General features: G+C 37.8%; 1 protein-coding gene across 6 annotated transcripts in view; it reads left to right on the top strand.

The window, feature by feature from the left end:
- Positions 1 to 18,822, top strand: part of DLG2 (discs large MAGUK scaffold protein 2) — a 698,848-nt gene that overhangs the window by 307,172 nt on the left and 372,854 nt on the right. For all 6 annotated transcript variants that reach the window (XM_035897884.1, XM_035897901.1, XM_035897894.1 and 3 more), the window contains one exon: positions 15,130 to 15,254. In XM_035897884.1, coding sequence (XP_035753777.1) covers positions 15,130 to 15,254 — 125 coding nt within the window. The remainder of the gene's footprint in view (positions 1 to 15,129; positions 15,255 to 18,822) is intronic.

The following is an 18,822-nucleotide window of genomic DNA, read 5'->3' as shown; positions in this document are numbered from 1 at the left end:
ACATCTGATTTCTAAGAAAACAAATATCTTTTTTTTTTTTTCCCTTAAGACAAGCCTTTAATAACCATTTGATTTGTCTGTTTAAAAGCTCTTTTTTAACACACTGATTGTTGCTTTTATTCAGAATCTAAATCCTTCCTAGGGTGGCAGCTTTGACATAAACCAAGAGTATGCGCGCCCTGGATGTTTTGGCTGGTTCATGTATTACAATACATGATAGCATGTCCCACAGGCTTCCTACGTCCAAAGTACTGTTCAGTGCACAGATTCTTTTGAATATGGTTATATGTATCCCTCTGGTTTCTCAGTAACAAATGTCCATAGCTTGCATGAATTTTGTTTTTTTTTTTCCCCTGGATAAATTTGGAGATGATGAGAAACCTTAATAGAAGTTAAAAATTAATTCCACGTGATACTTATAATTTTTCTTTGATGGATTTTTACCTTTCATATGCATTTGCTAACGAGTAGATTACATTGCAATGACAATGTCTAATTTCTGTTCTAGCCATAAAATTTTAATGAGAAATCTTATTTCAGCTGGAAAAATAAGTCACCCTCTTGCTTTTTTAAGGACATTACCATTATTAGCAGTACATTTATACAAGTATACTTAGGCATGCAAAAGAATTCTGATGCAGGATGGAGTCTGTGGATTTTACGCAGCATAAGGACAATGTACTGTAGAGGAGGTCTATGCATTAATATGTTCTACTTTAGATTAAGTTGATGCATATTATGGGAATGGGGAGATGTTTAATGCTTAAAATGACTGTGCTTGTGCTTTCAATAGGATTTTAAACAAACCTGAAAAGAGAAAAATAAATATTTAATATGCATTAATACAAATAATACCGGTTCTTTGTGTTAAATATTTTGGGGTTATACCTACTATCTCTGTAGTGAATTTCCAGAAGGAGTCTTGAGAAAAGCCAGCCAAGGTACCAGCCATGGTTACTTCTAATTGTTTCTACCTTTGGCTGTCTATCACTGATGGCAGGGTGAGAGTTGGATGTGAAATGTTGTGTTGAACTTCTTTGAGGTACCTTTTTCTTTTTCACCTCTACTGCACAGTGGCAGAAATGTGATCCCTTTCACAAGTTTTCTTGGTGGAAATATGTAAAGTGAAAGGAAAAGGATTCACAATCCTCATAAAAATACTTATCACGGGTGTGGGAAAATGGGATAAACATGCTTCCTCTGCCTGACATGTAACAGGGGTTTGTCCGTGATGACTGCCTAGCTTTGCCGAGGTGTGTCTTTCTCCTGTTGGACCTGTTCCACTTTGAATATACAATTATATATTCATTCGATCGGAGATAGTGTGCCTGGTGATTAAGACACTCCTTTGAAATGTAAACCCCAGTGGTGCCTGTCCAGAACAGTAGCTTGGTTCAGGTTTTGCAGCACAGATGAGCTCCTCATCAGCGACCTGCTGGTTATTCTGATCTCATTCTCTCTCTCTCTTCCTTTTTAACACCCTTTCTTACCTCAATTTTCTCTCTCATTTTAAAGCATAAATTGCATGCCAAGACTAAGAAACTATTAAATGAAGGTTGATTGCAGCTGATAAACGTATGTGAAACATTTTGACTTGCACCAATTTGCATGTTGATGAATTGCAACGCAGAAGTGTTTCTTTCTATGCAGTATATAGAGAGGGTATGTAGCATGCCCTAATTGAAGATGTTCTACTGAACGTGTTTTAAAAAACAAGTAAAATGGATGCCACCTATTTTGTACAAAAATATACAATCATCCAAAAAAGCTATATTTATCTTTCCTCATTCTTACAGCTCAATATATTCTACTGATGCTATGCATCAGGATTTTAGGGGTGTTATTCATGAGGATTTTAGGATGTCAGTAGAGTAATGTTCAGCGCCCTGCTTCAAAACCCACTGCAATTCCTTAGCTCTGAAGGGGGTGTGAGAATTCTCCCTCCTTTAGGAGGAGGGTATGGGAATTAAAAAGTCTTGAAATGGCAATGGTTAATATGCATGTTCATGACAAAAACAGAGAGGGAATGTTTCACTGCTAGGGGTACTTACAAATGTGGAGTTAGTAAAAATTTTCCTTCCTACAGAAATTGCTTCCTTCTCAGAATTTATCCAGTACTGTTGAAGATAAAGGTAGTGTAGGAGGCCATACTATCAGAACCATGCTCTTTATTTTTCTGTGACTATTTTATTAATAAAATTTCAAATCCATTTGCATTGCTGAAGTATAGACACAGAGTCATTTTGCCTTTCTGAAGGACTATTTCTTCCAGGGTTTATTTTGCTTTGTTAATTTACTGTCTGGGGGGGGGCTGAATGTGGAATACATTTCAGGAACAGAGTAGAAGTAGACTCATGTTTTTTCATGCTACCAATAACAGGAATTTCAGCTTTATTTCCGAGAGTGGTTACTCCGAAAATGAATCAACAACAAAAAAAAAAAAAGGTCTTTAGTGACAGAAAATTTACAGCCAATACAGTGTGGCAGAGCCCTCTAATAGGCTGCCCAGGGGGGTTGTGGAGTCTCCTTCTCTGGAGATATTCAAAGCCCACCTGGACAATGTCCTGTGCAACCTGCTCTAGGTGATCCTGCTTTAGCCGGAGGGTTGGACTAGATGATCTCCTGAGGTCCCTTCCAACCCTTGCCATTCTGTGATTCTGTGGATACTAAGAAAAGCAGATCTGAAACGTTAGGAATTCAGATAAAAGATTGGATTTTCAAAAGTGTTTACCTGTAGCCTGACTGATTCTTTTGAAATAGGTGGTGATTCTGTCCGACATCAATAGGAATTGTTTGATTCTTCTGAAAATTCTGCTCATCAAACTTATTACTATACTTGAATAGGTTTATCTGTCTGAGCAGCATCTGTGTGTGACCCAGAGGCATCTCAGGCTGTGAACTTTCCATGGAGAGTCTGAGATCAACTGAAAATGTCTTTGTTGGCTTTTGCTTTTCTTCTTAAAAAGTGTACGCTGGACAACTTCTAGTTTAACGTCCATTCATCTGGCAGAAATCTTTCCTTAGATCCTGTGTGTTCCCCAGCCTGTCTTCCTACCACCTCCAAAAAAGCAAAAGTGACATCTGTACAGCTGGGGAGGAGAGGACTTTCTTTTTCCATGAATCACAAGACCATTATTCTCTGCCAATGAATCACTGACAGGCACCTTTAAAATAATGTCTCTAAACTTGAAAATGGCTATTAACTTATCCTAGAAATTTATAATATGATTCAATATGATTCATTACCATGACACATATCTGAAGTAGGACATGGAAATTTAGAATTCCTTTGAATTTTCAGCAAAAAGTAATATCTGATATTAGATGTTATTATATAAATACTGTTGGGAATGGTAGTCTAGTTCTGTTGCAGTGTTCTGTGCATTTATTTATATATGTGCATACGCTATTCAGCAAAACACCAAATGTTTTACAAGTGTTGATGCAAGTAAGAAACAGTGAATCTTATCTCAACTGATTTCTAGAACGGCATGAAAATATTGCCTAGGGAATATTGTTAGTCAAGTTTGGCAAACAGATACCTGGTTAAAGATTCCTCTTCCCTTCTTCCTTCCAGAAGGACATCTGTAAAATTGTTTTTCCTAATGTAAAGGAACATTTCTCATGTGACAAAATTAATTTGTCTAGTTTCAAAGAACTGTGTGAGAGGTATTCAAGGTACAGTTTTAGCCATGAGTTTCATCTGACTTTCATAGAGACCCTGTCAAAAAAGCCTCTGCATTTAAGAATGTATGGGTACAAATCTTGGAAAAGGAATTTTTGTATGGAACGATCTATGCAAAACGTTTAACTGTCACTTGATTGTTAAGATAAAATTTAGAAGGGAGGTTTTTAGTGACTGAGCCATTCCTAGGCTGGCAGCAGATTTTGAAAATTTCTTTTCTATTTGTGACACTGGTATTTCATAGAAGCAGAGAATAATTCCATTTGGAAGGAATTTGTGGAGGTCAGCTAGTCCAAGCTCCTGCTCAGAGACAGACAGCTTTGAAGCTACGTCATGTTGCTCAGGGTCATAGTCAGTCAGGTTTACTAAGAATAAGAAACAAAATGGACACTGGACTGAAATGTTACAATAAAACAAGGTCAGCACAAAGTTGCAAAAAATGATGAGATTTAGATGTGTGTCTGTGAAAAAACAAAGAATGCATTGCATTTCCTGTAATTTATCCGTCTTTGTATTTCTTCTCAGTGAAATCTATAGTTGAGCACCATGGGGCCTGAAAGAAAAGTTTTAAGTGCTATTCAAGATAAGAAATTCTCTCAAAAGTTTGCTTTAATGTGTATTAAAAGAGAAACTAATGCTAAGCTCGGCGTGCTTAGCCACTAGAATAGCTCAACGCTGGCAAGGTAAGTGATGCAATAGCAAGAATCCCCAGTCATTGCCTTTAGGATTTGTGCTTGAACTTGAAAGCCTTAAGGGCCTTTTAATTCATTAACAGTTTAGTTTTTTCTTCCAGATTACGTGCCCTGAAGATCATGATTTTGAATAAGGAGGCAAATTAAGAGTTTTACTCATGCATTTCCTTTGATGCGGGTTTGAATAAGAGCTGGAAAGAAAAGATTATCAGAATCTTATAATGGGTATAAACATTCCAGAATTCTATCTAAATTATTAACTATATACGTATTTCAGTAAAGAACTATAACCCATGAAATTGTTGGCCTATCATATGTTGAAAATATGCTAAAAAATAAATCACAATATAAGAACAGCTAAATATACTCATTTCATAGCTGTGAATATGACAGTCAAATGGAAAAGAACAATAGCTTAGACAATAGCTTAAAATTTGGGCTTATTCCAGCACCTTTAATGCTCAAGGAGTCTCAAATTCCCCTAAGTGCTTTACAAAGCAAAGCTATAGTGACCGTGTGATCCGTCCAAATAAACCCATTTAGGCATGCAGCAGTTTTTGAACACAAAGACTTAGAGCTATAAACTGGTTTAACCAAAGTGAGTGGTGTAATCCTTTAGATAGGAACTGAAGTGGTCAGTAGGAATTTTCTTTTTTCCTTTTAATTGCTAGCACGGTGTGGTGGAACCCTGTTGATTTCCATAGCTTCAGTAAAATCAGGTTTCTACTCCCCAAGTCCTTGTACAGAACGTGACTGTCTACTTCTGTCATAGAGTTACATTTAAACATGTCTTAATTTCCTCAGGTTTTGCAGATAATTGCATTGTGAAAGCTTCAGTGATGTTCATGTCAAAATTTTAAAAGTAGCCTGTCTCTGGAACAAGCTTTGTTGTTCTTTCAACTCCTGTCAGTGTTTTACTTTTACTCCTATTCTTCCCCACCCCCCTTCCGTCTAGTTCCTGTTATCACTTGGTGGGTGCTTTCCTTACCTTGATCTGACTTTTCCACTTTTAGTTGTGTAGTCCTGGGAGTTCAGACAGCTCTTAGGATCTGGTTGACAAGAAGTCTAGCTCTAGCCTGGAGGGACAGAATATGACAAAGAAAGATTTTTTCAAGTAAAGTGAAAACTTTCACTCCCCAGAAGCAGCATTTCCCTCCTCCAAAGAACACACGTCTGTGTTTTGATGAAACATTTTGGATATTTAGTTTTCTCCCATACTACTTTCCAGCTAGTCATCAGAATGTGTTTTCTGTGACATTTGTTTGCTTTCATTGTATGAAAACTAAAATTCTAACTAAAAGAGGACGTATGTTGACTAACCTTTCTGTATGAGACAGACTAGACAAGGTCGTGATGCTCCCATGATGCTGGGAAAGACTATCCCTACGGATAATACTGACGTAGGACAAGAAACATGTTGAAGAAAAAAGTAGGCATACGTGTTTGTCACAGCTCAGAAACTCTTAATGTGAGCTTAAGAGAGATTAAACAGAGAAAACTGAATCTGCAGAGATTTCACATTTATCCTTTTGCATCAAACTGTATACAGCTGGAGGATGCACTAGCGTTTTTTCAAGAGATTGCTTCACTTTGGTAGTGGCTCCATTCCATGTCTAGATTTGCTGGTTTACAGCGCTGTAGATTTCACACATATTATGAAAAGCCAAATCCATCGGATCTTTTTTAAAATTCTCCTTCTTGCATGCTGTACTTCATCTGGACAGAGCTGAGAGAACAATATCCCTCTACAGACAACAAGCGAGAGTAAGCGTACCAAGCAGTTGTAGTCCAAGCAGTTGTAGTCGTGTGTATTGTGGTTTTGTAATGAACGTGCTGAACCTGATAAGGGGCTTGAAAACAACAAATGGCACCGTCAGAGATGAAAATCTGTACCATATGGAGCATAATATAACTACGGAGTCTCAAAACTCTGACTCTGGGGAGTGTGCCAGCGTATGTGGGAGAAGTGAGAATTTCATGAATTATGTTACTCTTGAGTAGATTTGAAAGTACAAAAGAGTTCAACAGCACTCTGATAAATATGCAAATGTCCTTGTTCTCTGAATGAGACAGAAATGTGGCTTTGATGTTTAGGCTTTGGAAACTTGAGCTTTGGATAAAACACAGTACAAGAAAAGTACAGTATAGTGTAGCATGTGCAAATACCTGAAAACATTGCTGGAATGATTTAAGTCTAAAGACAGGATTAGATGTGGCAGAATTACACAGGTCTAGCATTAGCGTGGGAGATGGCCAAAGCACCACATACTGTATGGCAGGAAGCAGTTTGATTATTCAGCATGTATCACTCTTCCTTCAGAATATAAAAAAATGCTAGAATAAATGCCAGATTGTGAAAGAATTGCAAAGCAGAATCCTGTCTTGTCTCAAAGTTTTTAGAGCCTCGAGGAGGTGGGTTCAACAAATATTTTCTATCAAAATCTTGAACAGGACGGAAGTGTTCAGACTAGATATAGGAAGAAATTCTTTACAATGAGGGTGGTGAAACACTGGAACAGGTTGCCCAGAGAGGTGGTGGAGGCCCCATCCCTGGAAACATTCAAGGCCAGGTTGGACGGGGCTCTGAGCAACCTGATCTGGTTAGTGGTGTCCCTGCTCACTGCAGGGGGGTTGGACTAGATGACCTCTAGAGGTCCCTTCCAACCCAAAACATTTTATGATTCTATGATTCTATGTTTCTATGTTTTCCATATTATAAAATCCCTGGATCACTTCAGTGGGATGAAGCATTAATTTATTAAGCTGTTGTTTGCAATGTGGCTGTGTGTTGTTGACCTGGGCATTGCTGAGCGATGGGTAAAACCCCCCTGCTATATATGTGCTGTTAAACTAAGCATGGCTGAGTGAAAGGTAGAAAAAAATTTTGTATCACTTCACTGTCAGGAGAATAGAGGAGAGTTGTATTTTTTAGGTGAGAAGCACTTTGTGGAGAAAAACATTATTGAACAAATTCTGCAGAAGTACTTAGCACCCACTGTTGTTTCTAACAATCTCAGGTGATCATCGCCTTCTTGGGCTTGGTATATCTAGGGCTATTCCCTCCATATAACCATCTTAGGTGCCAAACTAAGTAGTCTTGTCTGCTTTAGCACAAAGAAAGAGAGTAAGCCTGTGAAGCACTATTTCAGGACAGCAGCAAATCCTGATCTGTATCTAATCCTCCCATGACCGTCAATTAGGGTCAGAGTTTTCAATCATTTGTCTCATTTGTAGACTATGTTACTCGATTCCCTCTACTTTCCCCACAACCCTTAGTGGTTGGGGTTTTTTTTCCCCATCTCTTGGAAAAAAAAAATAATTCTCCACAGTTTTCTAAACTTGACTCATTCTCAGCTTTCACTTTCTCATGCTGTTGAGTAGTTCTTGGAGAAACCCAGTATCACAGAACAAGGGAAAATGTGGTTTGTGGATGGAGGTGCTATTTTTTTTTTGTCTCATGGGAGAAGGTGTTGGGTTTTTTCATCAGAAATGGAAGGATCCTGAGGGGAAAACTGTAAGGTGAGCCAAAGCTGGTGGCAGCCTTACCTAGGACTCGGGGACTGCTGCTTTGTACAACCGTTTTTGTTATTAAAAAGGTACCCTGGCAGAGATTAGGTTCGGACATAACAACATTTTGCTAAGTATTCCAGCCAAACTGTTTTGAATATCTGTAGAAAACAAATATTACTTTCATATTTTACTTTTTATAAGGTTTCAGAAGTATGATCTCACTTAAGCAGAAACATAAAAATTAAAAAATGAGTACACGGTAATTTAAAAAATTTACTAAAATTTATTAAAAAGTCAAGTTCCAAATTATGTGTTTCATAATTCAATTAAGGGACATGTTTTTTCACCATCTGAGATAAACTGAAGAGTAGTTTATGAATTATCATTTCCTCACAGCCACATTTACCTACAGGAAGGTGCTACATTAAAAAACTTCAATAGCAAACCCAAGTAAATCTTCTTTTCAACAAAAATATCATAATTCCTAAGCCAACACCACCATCAGAAAAGTGTGCATTACTTACACAGAGTGAGAAAGTGCCCTGCCTGCAGCAGCCAAAGCTGAAAAGCTTTAGGATTTTGATGCACGTATGTAAAATTCTGAAGTTCTCTCAAATGCATACCAAGCCTACACTGACTTCAGAAGATATAACTTACTATTTTATTGAAGTATTTTGAAATTTTGCATAAACAAGAGAAAACAAGCATTGTTTAGATTAAAGAAAGGTTAGGACTCACTGAACCTATAACCATTACTGCTCTTAAAAAGCTGAAGCATAATTCCCATTGTAAAATTCAATAGACAACTTTTTAAGAAGCATCGAGTAACAGAGTCTTTGAAAGTTGTAACAGAGGAAGACAGAAAAAAAGAGCATGTATTTAGGGATGAGTCAGCTATCATTCTGTGAGCTTTCTCTTGACTGAATTTGCTCTGAGAAAACCTGCAAATTTAGGCAGGAATTCATACTTTAAAGCCATCTGTAAAGGATGAGAGAGAAAAGCATTCCACAAATTTGGCTGTGAACACCAGACTAGAGGTAAGAAGTCCATAAAAAACCAACCCCCCCCCCAAAAAAACCCTTCCTGAGGTAAAATTGTAAGTATTTTAGGTATATTATGAATAATAAAGAACATGGGCAGTGTTTTCTGTTTGTTTTCTTTAATACATACAATTCTGCTTCTTACGAAAATGTGGTTTGTCAAGAGAAGATTTCTTTTTAAAGTCTCAAAATTTTATAGGGGAACAGAATTAGTGCAAGACTGCAAATCACGGATTAAGTTATTTATTATCGAATTAACTACTTTTGCCCTATCACTTTTGTTCAAAAGTTTGCAGCACTTTGCAGAAGTATAGTGCTGCCCTTCCCCTTTCTCCTCTCTTGTCCCAAGCGATAAAACTTTCCACAAAGAAATAGGAACAAGTTTGAGCTCACAAAAACATTGAAGGTCAGGAATTCTGATTCTTTTTTACATGATCTCATGAATGGACTTGACTGCTTCATTTACAAACAGGTATGCTGTGACCACTCTTAACTTTGCCTGTCTTTACTGATAAACAGCATTTCTTGGGGCCTAACGGAAGAATTACCAGACATTCCTGTGATACTATGTTTGTAGTTAAATTTATGGTGAAGCAGGAAAACAATCTTATATAATGGAAACTTGATGTTCTTGCTTGGACAAAACCCTTGAAACCAGTGGAAAGCATTGTAGGCTTGACTTATGTTAATACTTTTATTTATTTATTTATTTATTTATTTATTTATTATTAGCATAGTTAGCATATTAAAGATTTATTAACACTAAAATATTCCTTAACAGCTAAGCAAAATGGCTCCCTTAAACCTGTAACTAATATATCTATCTATCTATCTATATACACACACACACAAAGATCATTTCAGTAATAGAAGCTGTGGGAGTATATGTTGTCACCTGAAACAGCTTTCAACCTATGGAAACCATTCTGGGAAATACAGTTCCTCACTGTGTCTTAGACTTTTTTCTGGCTGATGGAGTCTGTGAAACAGGCTTCCTACACTGCAATGAGAAGGTGAGGTTGCAGCAATAGTTAAGTGAATTCTGTGCAGTTCGCTTTTTTTTTTTCCTAACTTAAATGCCAGAGAGCTTCAAAATCATGTCATTTCAGAAGATTATCAGAAATTCTTTTAGGAGCACTGAAGAAATTAAGTAATTCAAAAAGATTCTGTGTGAAGCTGGTGTCAAACACTGGGTTCTGCTGTCACCTTATTGATTAGAATAAAAAAAACAAGAAAATTGAATGGGAAAACAACCTCTGTGTGATTGTGGTATGCTTATTTAGTGTGGTAAAATACAAACCACTTGGCTCTTCTATAGGGAAAAACTCAGTCTGCCCCTGATGTGCATTTCTAATCTCATTTCTGTTTCCTGAGCTCATATTCTTCTGTGATTTTGTTAAAGACTGAATGAGTTTACATCATTTGTAATCAAACTCTTCTCTAAGGCGAAATGCAGCTGTTTAGCAGAAAAAAGAAAAAAGAAAAAAAAAAGAGACACAATAAGGAGGAAAACATTTGTAGAAGTGTATGGAAGGCTATTAACCTGCAATGCCATGGGAGAATAACTTCAGAGGTTCTCAGCGTCGCCTTAACTCTGTTTCCACAGAAGTCAGTGTGGAGCACTTCTGAGGGTTACTCTCTGACAAAATAAAAACACTGCGACTTATGAAGACGCAGCCTGTTACATGGCTGCTCATAGTGGTGTGTAAAAGAACCCAAGATGGAAGGCTAAGTAAGAAGAAGGATGGCCTTCTGGCTACCCAAAACCATTACCTGGTGGGGATTCTTACTTTATTATTGTGATCTTTATGTTGGCAGTATTACAAGTCTTGAGGGAAGAGATTCAAACTGGCCAGAACTTGCAAGTTTTATTTTCTTTCCCTGGCAAGTGAATCATCCATCATCTTATTCTGACAAGTGTTGTGTTTCAGTGTTGGCAGAAGGTATAACACCAGTCATCTGAAGTGATTCTTTTGGAAGTTGTCTGCCCCGCCAGGGCCAGAAGAATTATGGCCAGGCCTCTTCCCTGCTCAGGCTGAGCTATAAAGAACTCCAGTGATCCTTGTGGAGGTGGAAAGCCCCACCTGAGAAAGGCATAAAGGAGGCAGGCTTGTGTAGTAAACCTTAAGAAGAAGCACTGACCTTTCCTTCAGAGGAGGAGAAGAAGGAGGCCTCTGGGGCTGGAGAAATTATTTTGATTTGGTAGTTTGACCTAAGTTTCTCTATTTGAACAGTAAAGCTGAGCCAAGAGAGAAATTTGAAGGTGATGGTAACTCCCAGAGAAGCATGAGATATCCAGCGTGAATAGGAGGAAACTGAGGCAACATTTTTTTAAGCCAAAATGGGCATGTTGGACTATGCTAAGCTTTTTCTCAGGCTGTGCATGACTGAGGCCTTGCAATAAAAGGTGGGGAAGCTAGTAAGAAGCTAAACTCACAATTAAAAGAATGCATTCATGCGTCTATAGTTGAGTAATTTTATGCAGATCTTCCCTATGTAGTCAGTAGCTAATTATATGAGGGTTTTATAGTAGTAGTAATTGAGAACTTGGACATAGAGATGGCAAGATTTAGGTCAGAAGGTAATTTAGCTAATATGAATTCAACACTAAATGGTTTGGAGCTGGACCCTAATGTATTTAGACATGCGAATAATAATGAGCTATGCCATTAAAGTTAGTAGGTCTGAGACTTGTTTGGTTTTTTGTCCCTTACATATATTTTGGGATTTTTGGCTAAATCTCTTCTACTAAAGAATCCTGAAGCAAGGCAGGCAAGCATATTTAGGTCTAAATATGAATCTCAGTTAAAAAGTATCAACGGAGTACCCCAAAGGAGGAAGACTTCTGTCGCTTCACACCCCTTCTGCTCTGTATCAGCTGCTATTAGTTCTTACTCAACATTTATCTGCATTGTAACCAGGCCTTTGAGCTCATTCTTAACTTGCTTTGTAAGCATCCAAGAGAAGTAAGGCTTGGAATAGAAAGAGGGCAGTGAATTAACTTGACAGATATTTATAGGGAACCACTCCCAAACATGAGAGTCAGCATGAGAGAAAGCATGACTGTTCTGCCTTGGAAGATGTAGTGGCTGAGTGATGGTTGAGCTGTTGGTTTGGGCTGAGGGAAGGCAGCTGTTTTCATTGGTTAACATGAAACGACGGAGCCAGAGAGATACCAAGAAAAGCTGTGAAGATAATTAACATACTCTTTTTTTCTGGGATGTGGACAATGGAGATGTAAAAAGTAAAAGCTGGGGAGCTAGCCCTTGAAGAAAGGTTCAGGAAGTGTTGTGCTAGTAGGCAGAACTTAATTAGAACATGGAGTTACAGCTCATCAACAGCAATGAGTTTTCACTATCACAACCATATGCTGATGAACCTGCACACTAGTAAGATGGAGGATAAGGTGAGAGGAGAGATCTGTACACCAGCATGGCTGCTTAGAACTGAACTACAGTAGCTCTTAACCAGAATGGTCCCCCTTTTTCAACCCAAGGCTCTTAAAAGACCAGTTACCCAAAAGTGATGGTAGCCATGCTTTTACCTTTGTTGGCCATGAGCTGAAGTATAAAGATAGCAGACTGTTCCACGTAACAAATGCAGACCCTTCAAGAACCACAGTGCAAAAAAAATAAACATGTGTGATTGCTCTTGGCTTTTGCAGTGCAGTTTCTGGTGCAGGAAAGCCTTGCAGGGATATACCTAGCTGCTGAGGCATCTAGTGTGTGACAACTTGTGGATCCTGTTGATCAAGTCAAGGACTTACAGCCAGAATAATTGCCTGAAATTTTCTGGGTACAAAAGTGCCAGTGAGAAATGGTGCCCTGTTCTTTTAAAAGGTTATTCCTAAGGGGCAGAATCGGAATAGACTTGCAGTATAACAGATGCACATTTATGGATAAATGTCAAGGGCTAGCACTCATTCTCCGGAGAAGTCTGTAGCAGTTTTACCACATTGCTGCTTACAGTCATCATTCCTATACTTTTTAGCTCTAAAAAGTTAATGGAAAAAAATATGGTAGGAGGAAAAGAGTACAGGGAAGGTGTGAAACCTTTTCAGAAATTATTTCCTGCTAAGAAATCTAATGAACTTTATGTGAAGAACTGTAACAGTTAAGCACACCCCACATAACAGGCAAGCTTTGATGGTTTTTAAAGCTCCTCAGTCATGCTTTTTTATTATGATATAGCTGTTTGTGCTCCCTAACCAACTAAAAATTATGTCCAGATTTCTCCTTGCTACCCTGTTCTTTCTCTTTCCGTATTAAAAGTAGGGTTTGGGGATATGGAAATCCACCTCTATTCAGAAACACAAGTTACTGCATATTTTGTAGACCTCTTTGCAGTTAAGAGTAAAAGCAACAATTTTATTTTATTTTTTTAGTTGTTTTTTTTTTTTTCCTTAAAACTTAGGTATTACTTATCATCCTTTCTAGAAATTTGTCCTTGAATTTAGTAGTGCTTTAAGGCTTTTGTTCCAGGCTTCCTGAAGTGTGTATAAGTACACATTTTTTCATTCTTCTGTGTTAGATTAGCTTCATTAATAATATGACATATAGAAAAACTTACAGGAAAATATTTCTAAAGTATTTTTAGAGTACACGTTGGTGTAGAGTGCACTGTACAACTAGGCATGTGTTAAAATATTGGGAGAATAACTTGAATCTGAGATGATCCTAATGATGAAAGGGAGATTAAGTCAAAGATTTATAATGCCAGCCTGGAGATGTTTATTAACTCTACAGAAGATATATACAGAGCCTTTCAGTATTATAATGTTTTTCATATTATAGCTAGCTGAGAAGCATTAAGATATGTGTAGTTCTAAATCCTTCTCCTTGGATAATAAATTAGTTCAGTACTGAAAATTTATTCACAATTATATGCTGATAGCAGAGCTGCAGATTGCGTGTACATCTCCCGAGTAATGGGACCTGCATCACTTGTGAATGTAAAATACTGATAACAGAAATGAGAATTTGCCATACTGCAGGCAGGCAACATGCAGGCTTTCCACACAAAATGTATTGCATGCCTGACCTACGAATTGAAGTACAGTTCAAAATTGCAGAAATGAGTTTTGATTTAAATTTAAAAAAACAAAACAGTATAGAGGTGCCATTTTTATTAGTAACTCTTCTCACTAGGATTGAACCAGGTACCTATCCACAAGCAGCAGTGAAGCAACCAAACTCCCAATAATCTGAGAAGTTGATGAAATAAGAGAACAGTATTTTTAGTGCCCTGAATCTATTTCATTCGCAGTAGTGTACATATTCTGCAATATCAATAGTTTTGTATCATTGTGATAAGCCTAAATACCTAATTATAAAAATACTTCGGGATTAGAGACACTTAAAGGATTGAGTATTGCACTGAACACCCCCCTATACATAGGGGGGTCTTAAGCCTTGCATCTACATTTCTACAAATAAGAAAGAATCCCTTGCAAAAATAATGTTAGTTTATGCAGAAAAGTGTAATAACTAATATATACTTCCAAAAAAATAAAAAGGTTAGACTCGTGGGTTGTATGTGAAAAACAGCAACTTAATTTGCAAGTGTTTGTATGTGGGTACAAGCCTATTTATCTTTCATGATATTCTCACAAGTAGTAAAAGCAATAGTAGGATCATTGAGTAGACTCTCATGTTGTGTCTTTCAAAATTTCATTTTAGCAAATCAGTAAGACGAAAGAATTTTTGTGGATTTGGGGTTTTTTTAAAGGATGTGAACCTGAGCAATGATCACTTTTCAACAGAAAATGGTGCACTAAAATACTTCAGCGCTAAATGTTATTCACTGTTTCTGTTTATAAATGATGGTGGTTTTTAAAGTCTTTTTTTCAAAGCTCTGAAGTGTTTTTAGCCTCTAGCTCACATTGACTTGGATAAATTCATATTGGAGTTCAGATGCTAATTTATGTGACTGCTTTTGAAAACAATTAAATTTAGGTCAAATCCTGTTTCTGTAGGAGCATTCATTAACTCTGCCATTAACTCTGGGAAATCTTTGTGTTTGCAGCCTCTGTTCTTTAACTGACAATTAATTTTTTCTGACTGAGTCACCCACCTTCAAGTATGGTGTTGCCAAATAAAGCGCTTTCTTTAAGAAGCAAGGATACTTTACTCATGCACTGCAAATAAATTCTGTGGAAATCTAGCATCTGGCAATGCATTTACTTTTTCTTTCTTTTTTTCAGGGGAATTCTGGCCTGGGGTTTAGTATTGCTGGAGGAACAGATAATCCACACATTGGGGATGATCCTGGGATATTCATTACTAAGATTATACCAGGAGGAGCTGCAGCAGAGGATGGAAGACTCAGGTAAAACATAACTCATTATGGAGGTTTAGAAACAAAAAGCATCACTGTTATAAATTATTCTCTAGGACCCAAATGCAAACTGGGTCAGGGGAAGTAAATGATATGACTAGAGTCTCCTTTTCTGCTTTTCAGTAGCTTAAAGCAACTGAATAAAGTTAGTTAAGCCTGTGTTGTAGTTTAACCCAGCAGGCAGCTGAACACCATCCATCCACTTGCTCACTCCCCCCTGCTCATTGACATGGGGGAGAGAATCGGAAAAAAGGTAAAACCCATGGGTTGAGACAAGACAGCTTAATAAAACATCAGAGGAAAAGAATAATAATAATAATAATAACGGTAAGAGAATAGACAGAATATACAGGTGATGCACAATGCAATTGCTCACCACCCACTGACTGATGCCTGTCCCGTCCCGAGCAGCAATTGCTACCCCCCAGACAGTTTCTATACTGAGCATGACACCATATGGTCTGGAATAGCCCTTGGCCAGTTGGGGTCAGCTGTCCTGGCTGTGCCCCCTCCCAGTTTCTTGTGCCCCTGGCAGAGCAGGGGAAGCTGAAAAAGTCCTTGACTGGTGTAAGCCCTGCTCAGCAACAACTAAACCATCAGTGTGTTATCAATATTCTTCTCATACTAAATTTAAACTACGGCACTATGCCAGCTACTAGGAAGAAAATTAACTCTGTCCCAGCCAAAACCAGGACAGTTCTGTATAAAAGGGCATTTGCTGGTGCCACCTCCATCATTTCATTCACGTACCAGTCATTTCATTCACTAAAAAAGGCAAGATGGGGACAGGAGGAGGAAACAGGTGTATCAGCATGGAGGTCTTCCTGCTTTGACTTTGTATGTTCATGGCAGAAGAACTATGCATCAGTGCTATACATTAAGGCTATCAAGACTTCCCAAACTGCAGAGCCATTGATAAATAGTCATAGCTATTTGTAGATGCTCCCTGTTATTTGACTTGCAGTAGTGCTGTGTGCTTCCCTCTGCTTCCAGATTTTTTTTTTTGCTCTGTGAGGATGTGATGGCTATGCTCTATATTCTGGGTCACCTCCAGAGTAGTTGATTGCTGTAGCTCCTGAGATGGACCCACAGGTCACTTGTTGTGGTTCTCAAGTACATGGTAGCACATCTCTTAAACAAGAGGAACCACAGAAGTGATTGTGCTTCTCTTTCCTCATGGACTGAATAAAAAAGGCCTCCATCCATCTCAAAGACTGCCACCCACCTGTCAGTCACGAAGCCTGCTGATGCTCCAAAAAGGCAATTTAGCTGGAAACTCTTGGGATGAAATTCTGAAACTTCCATGATCTCAGCACTGGAATTTAAGATGTGGGAGCTTTTGCCAAAAACAGATGGTCTAAAATTCATGCAATATGACCAGATGGTAACAATAACTTTTTTGCCAAAGCCTTTTCCTTTAATTCAAAGTTAAAAGTAGGGGGAGTTGGCCAGTTTTTAGAGCAAGTTTTGGATATTTCTTATACTAGGTTAGTAATTTGATTTTGGAAAAGATTCTTATTTTTACTGTGATGGTGATGAGGAGTCATGGTGGTTGGCAGTGCATGAAGAATTTACAGTCTAAATAAGATTGGAGACAAAAGGAGTAGGAATAATCTCACAGAACTTTATGACTAAAATGCAGCTATCTACCCCTAAGCTAGTCATCTTGGAGTCTCCTAATTGTCAGTGAAGAAAAACCTAAGCATTTCTAGGTTGTGATTCATCTCATCCTAAAGTCAATGTCTAAAATGGAACAGAAGAATCACATCTTAAAAGGGCCTATATTTTCACGGGTGACTCAAATGAAAAGGAGTTTCTGCAACTAGTTCAACTGTAGTGATCCATGTTGTAAATGTCTGCACTGGGCCAGATGAGCTTCATGCAAAACAGAGCATGAGGAAATAGCTGTATTTGGAGATCATGCTATCAAATTTGACACAATGAACAGCATAAGGGGGTCTTAAACCTGCATCTGCCTTTCTACAAATAAAGAATCCCTTGCAAAAGATAATAATGACCTTTTAGTAGAGCTTTTAATTACTTTTGAAAGCTTTTCTAGTTTACGACATTAAGACAGAAGCCATTGCAGCATTTTGTCGTGCTTTGTATGAAATCAAGTATTTCATAACTCATTGCTATATTAATTAACGACTGTAAACTTAACTCATGATTATTTAGTAATTAATGTGTTTAAAGGTCTTAGAAAGACCTCCTAAACCCACAAAAGATAGCATACTAACACAGCTCATTAATCCATATTAAGATTAGACCTGGCAAACTTTGTGTTTTGTAATAAAAGTTTCAAAGTACAAGTATAGTTATCTTATTACTAAGATGTAGATAATATTCTTAGAATATAGTATTTGTTAGCACATTGTGAAGTAAAATGTTATAATTGTTAAACATATATATGGCATGGTGGTTTTTCCTGTTCTCATTTTTAAACACAGTTTACACCAAAGTCCTCTCTTGTTAGTACTGAATATCTGAATGTAATTAGTTCAAATTGGATCTGCAGAACTGTTTTACTTCAAAGAAAGCTGCAAGCACCTTGAAATACATCTCTGAAACTGCCATTGGGGAAATGCGTTGACTTAATCCTATGGGTTTTACACTAAATAATAGGAAAATCTCAACCTTTTAAACTGAATATCACATGGTATGAATTACTATACAAAATATCTGGAGTTCTGTATGTTCCTTCATGCTCAAAGGCATTTTTTTCTGCCTCAGTTTCCCACAAGCTCTTCTAAAACTTTGTAGTACATGCGAATTCGCACTGACCCACCTTTCCTTTACTGTTCTTTCCCTTTTTACTGTTCCCTTTTACAAAGACAAGCTGTATACTTACATGATGCTTTAATGTTATAGAACATTGATTTTTCAGTATTTCATAGTGAAATGGCAGAAATAATTCAAAAGATGTCACCATGATTTCCAAGAAAAGGTTATGCCTGATATTCCCTATAAACAGGTGTGTAGTTTTGATAGTGAGACTTTATTTTATTTCACAATATTTTTCCTAGGGAAAGGATCCTCCTTTCCTTGTTTTATCTGGTAAGTGGGTTTCACTTTGCTGCAATGCTAGCAAAGACAATCCTGTCATGTTTTAGGAACACCTGTAGAGTTATCCTGGGGCAGTCTCCACTGACTTACACCATGATTAGTTTTATGTAACAGAGTTTATCAGCTAAGACCACTCTATAGGAACAAAAGCTCAATAACATGTAGTAACATCTGCCAAGAATAGCAATAACCTGAAAATGGGAGATTGGTGTTTATGGACAGAAAAAGTATATACTTTCTGGTGTCCATTTTTGCCTCAGACTCTGCCTGCAGATACTGTGTGTTATTTAGCAGTGTGGACTGTCTGAACTGGCTTCTAAATCTACTATGCGGATGACACCAAGCTGAGTGGTGCAGTTGACACACCAGAAGGATGGGATGTCATCCAGAGAGACATGGACAGGCTAGAGAGGTGGGCCTGTGTGAACCTCATGAGGTTCAACAAGGCCAAGTGCAAGGTCCTGCACCTGGGTTGGGGTAACCCCCAGTATCA

This window comes from Egretta garzetta, unplaced genomic scaffold (assembly GCF_000687185.1).
Source record: "Egretta garzetta isolate BGI_Z169 unplaced genomic scaffold, ASM68718v1 scaffold20, whole genome shotgun sequence".
NCBI classification, from domain to species: Eukaryota; Metazoa; Chordata; class Aves; order Pelecaniformes; family Ardeidae; genus Egretta; species Egretta garzetta.
Note: the sequence above shows the minus strand (reverse complement) of the source record. Positions and strands in the feature narration are given on the sequence as shown.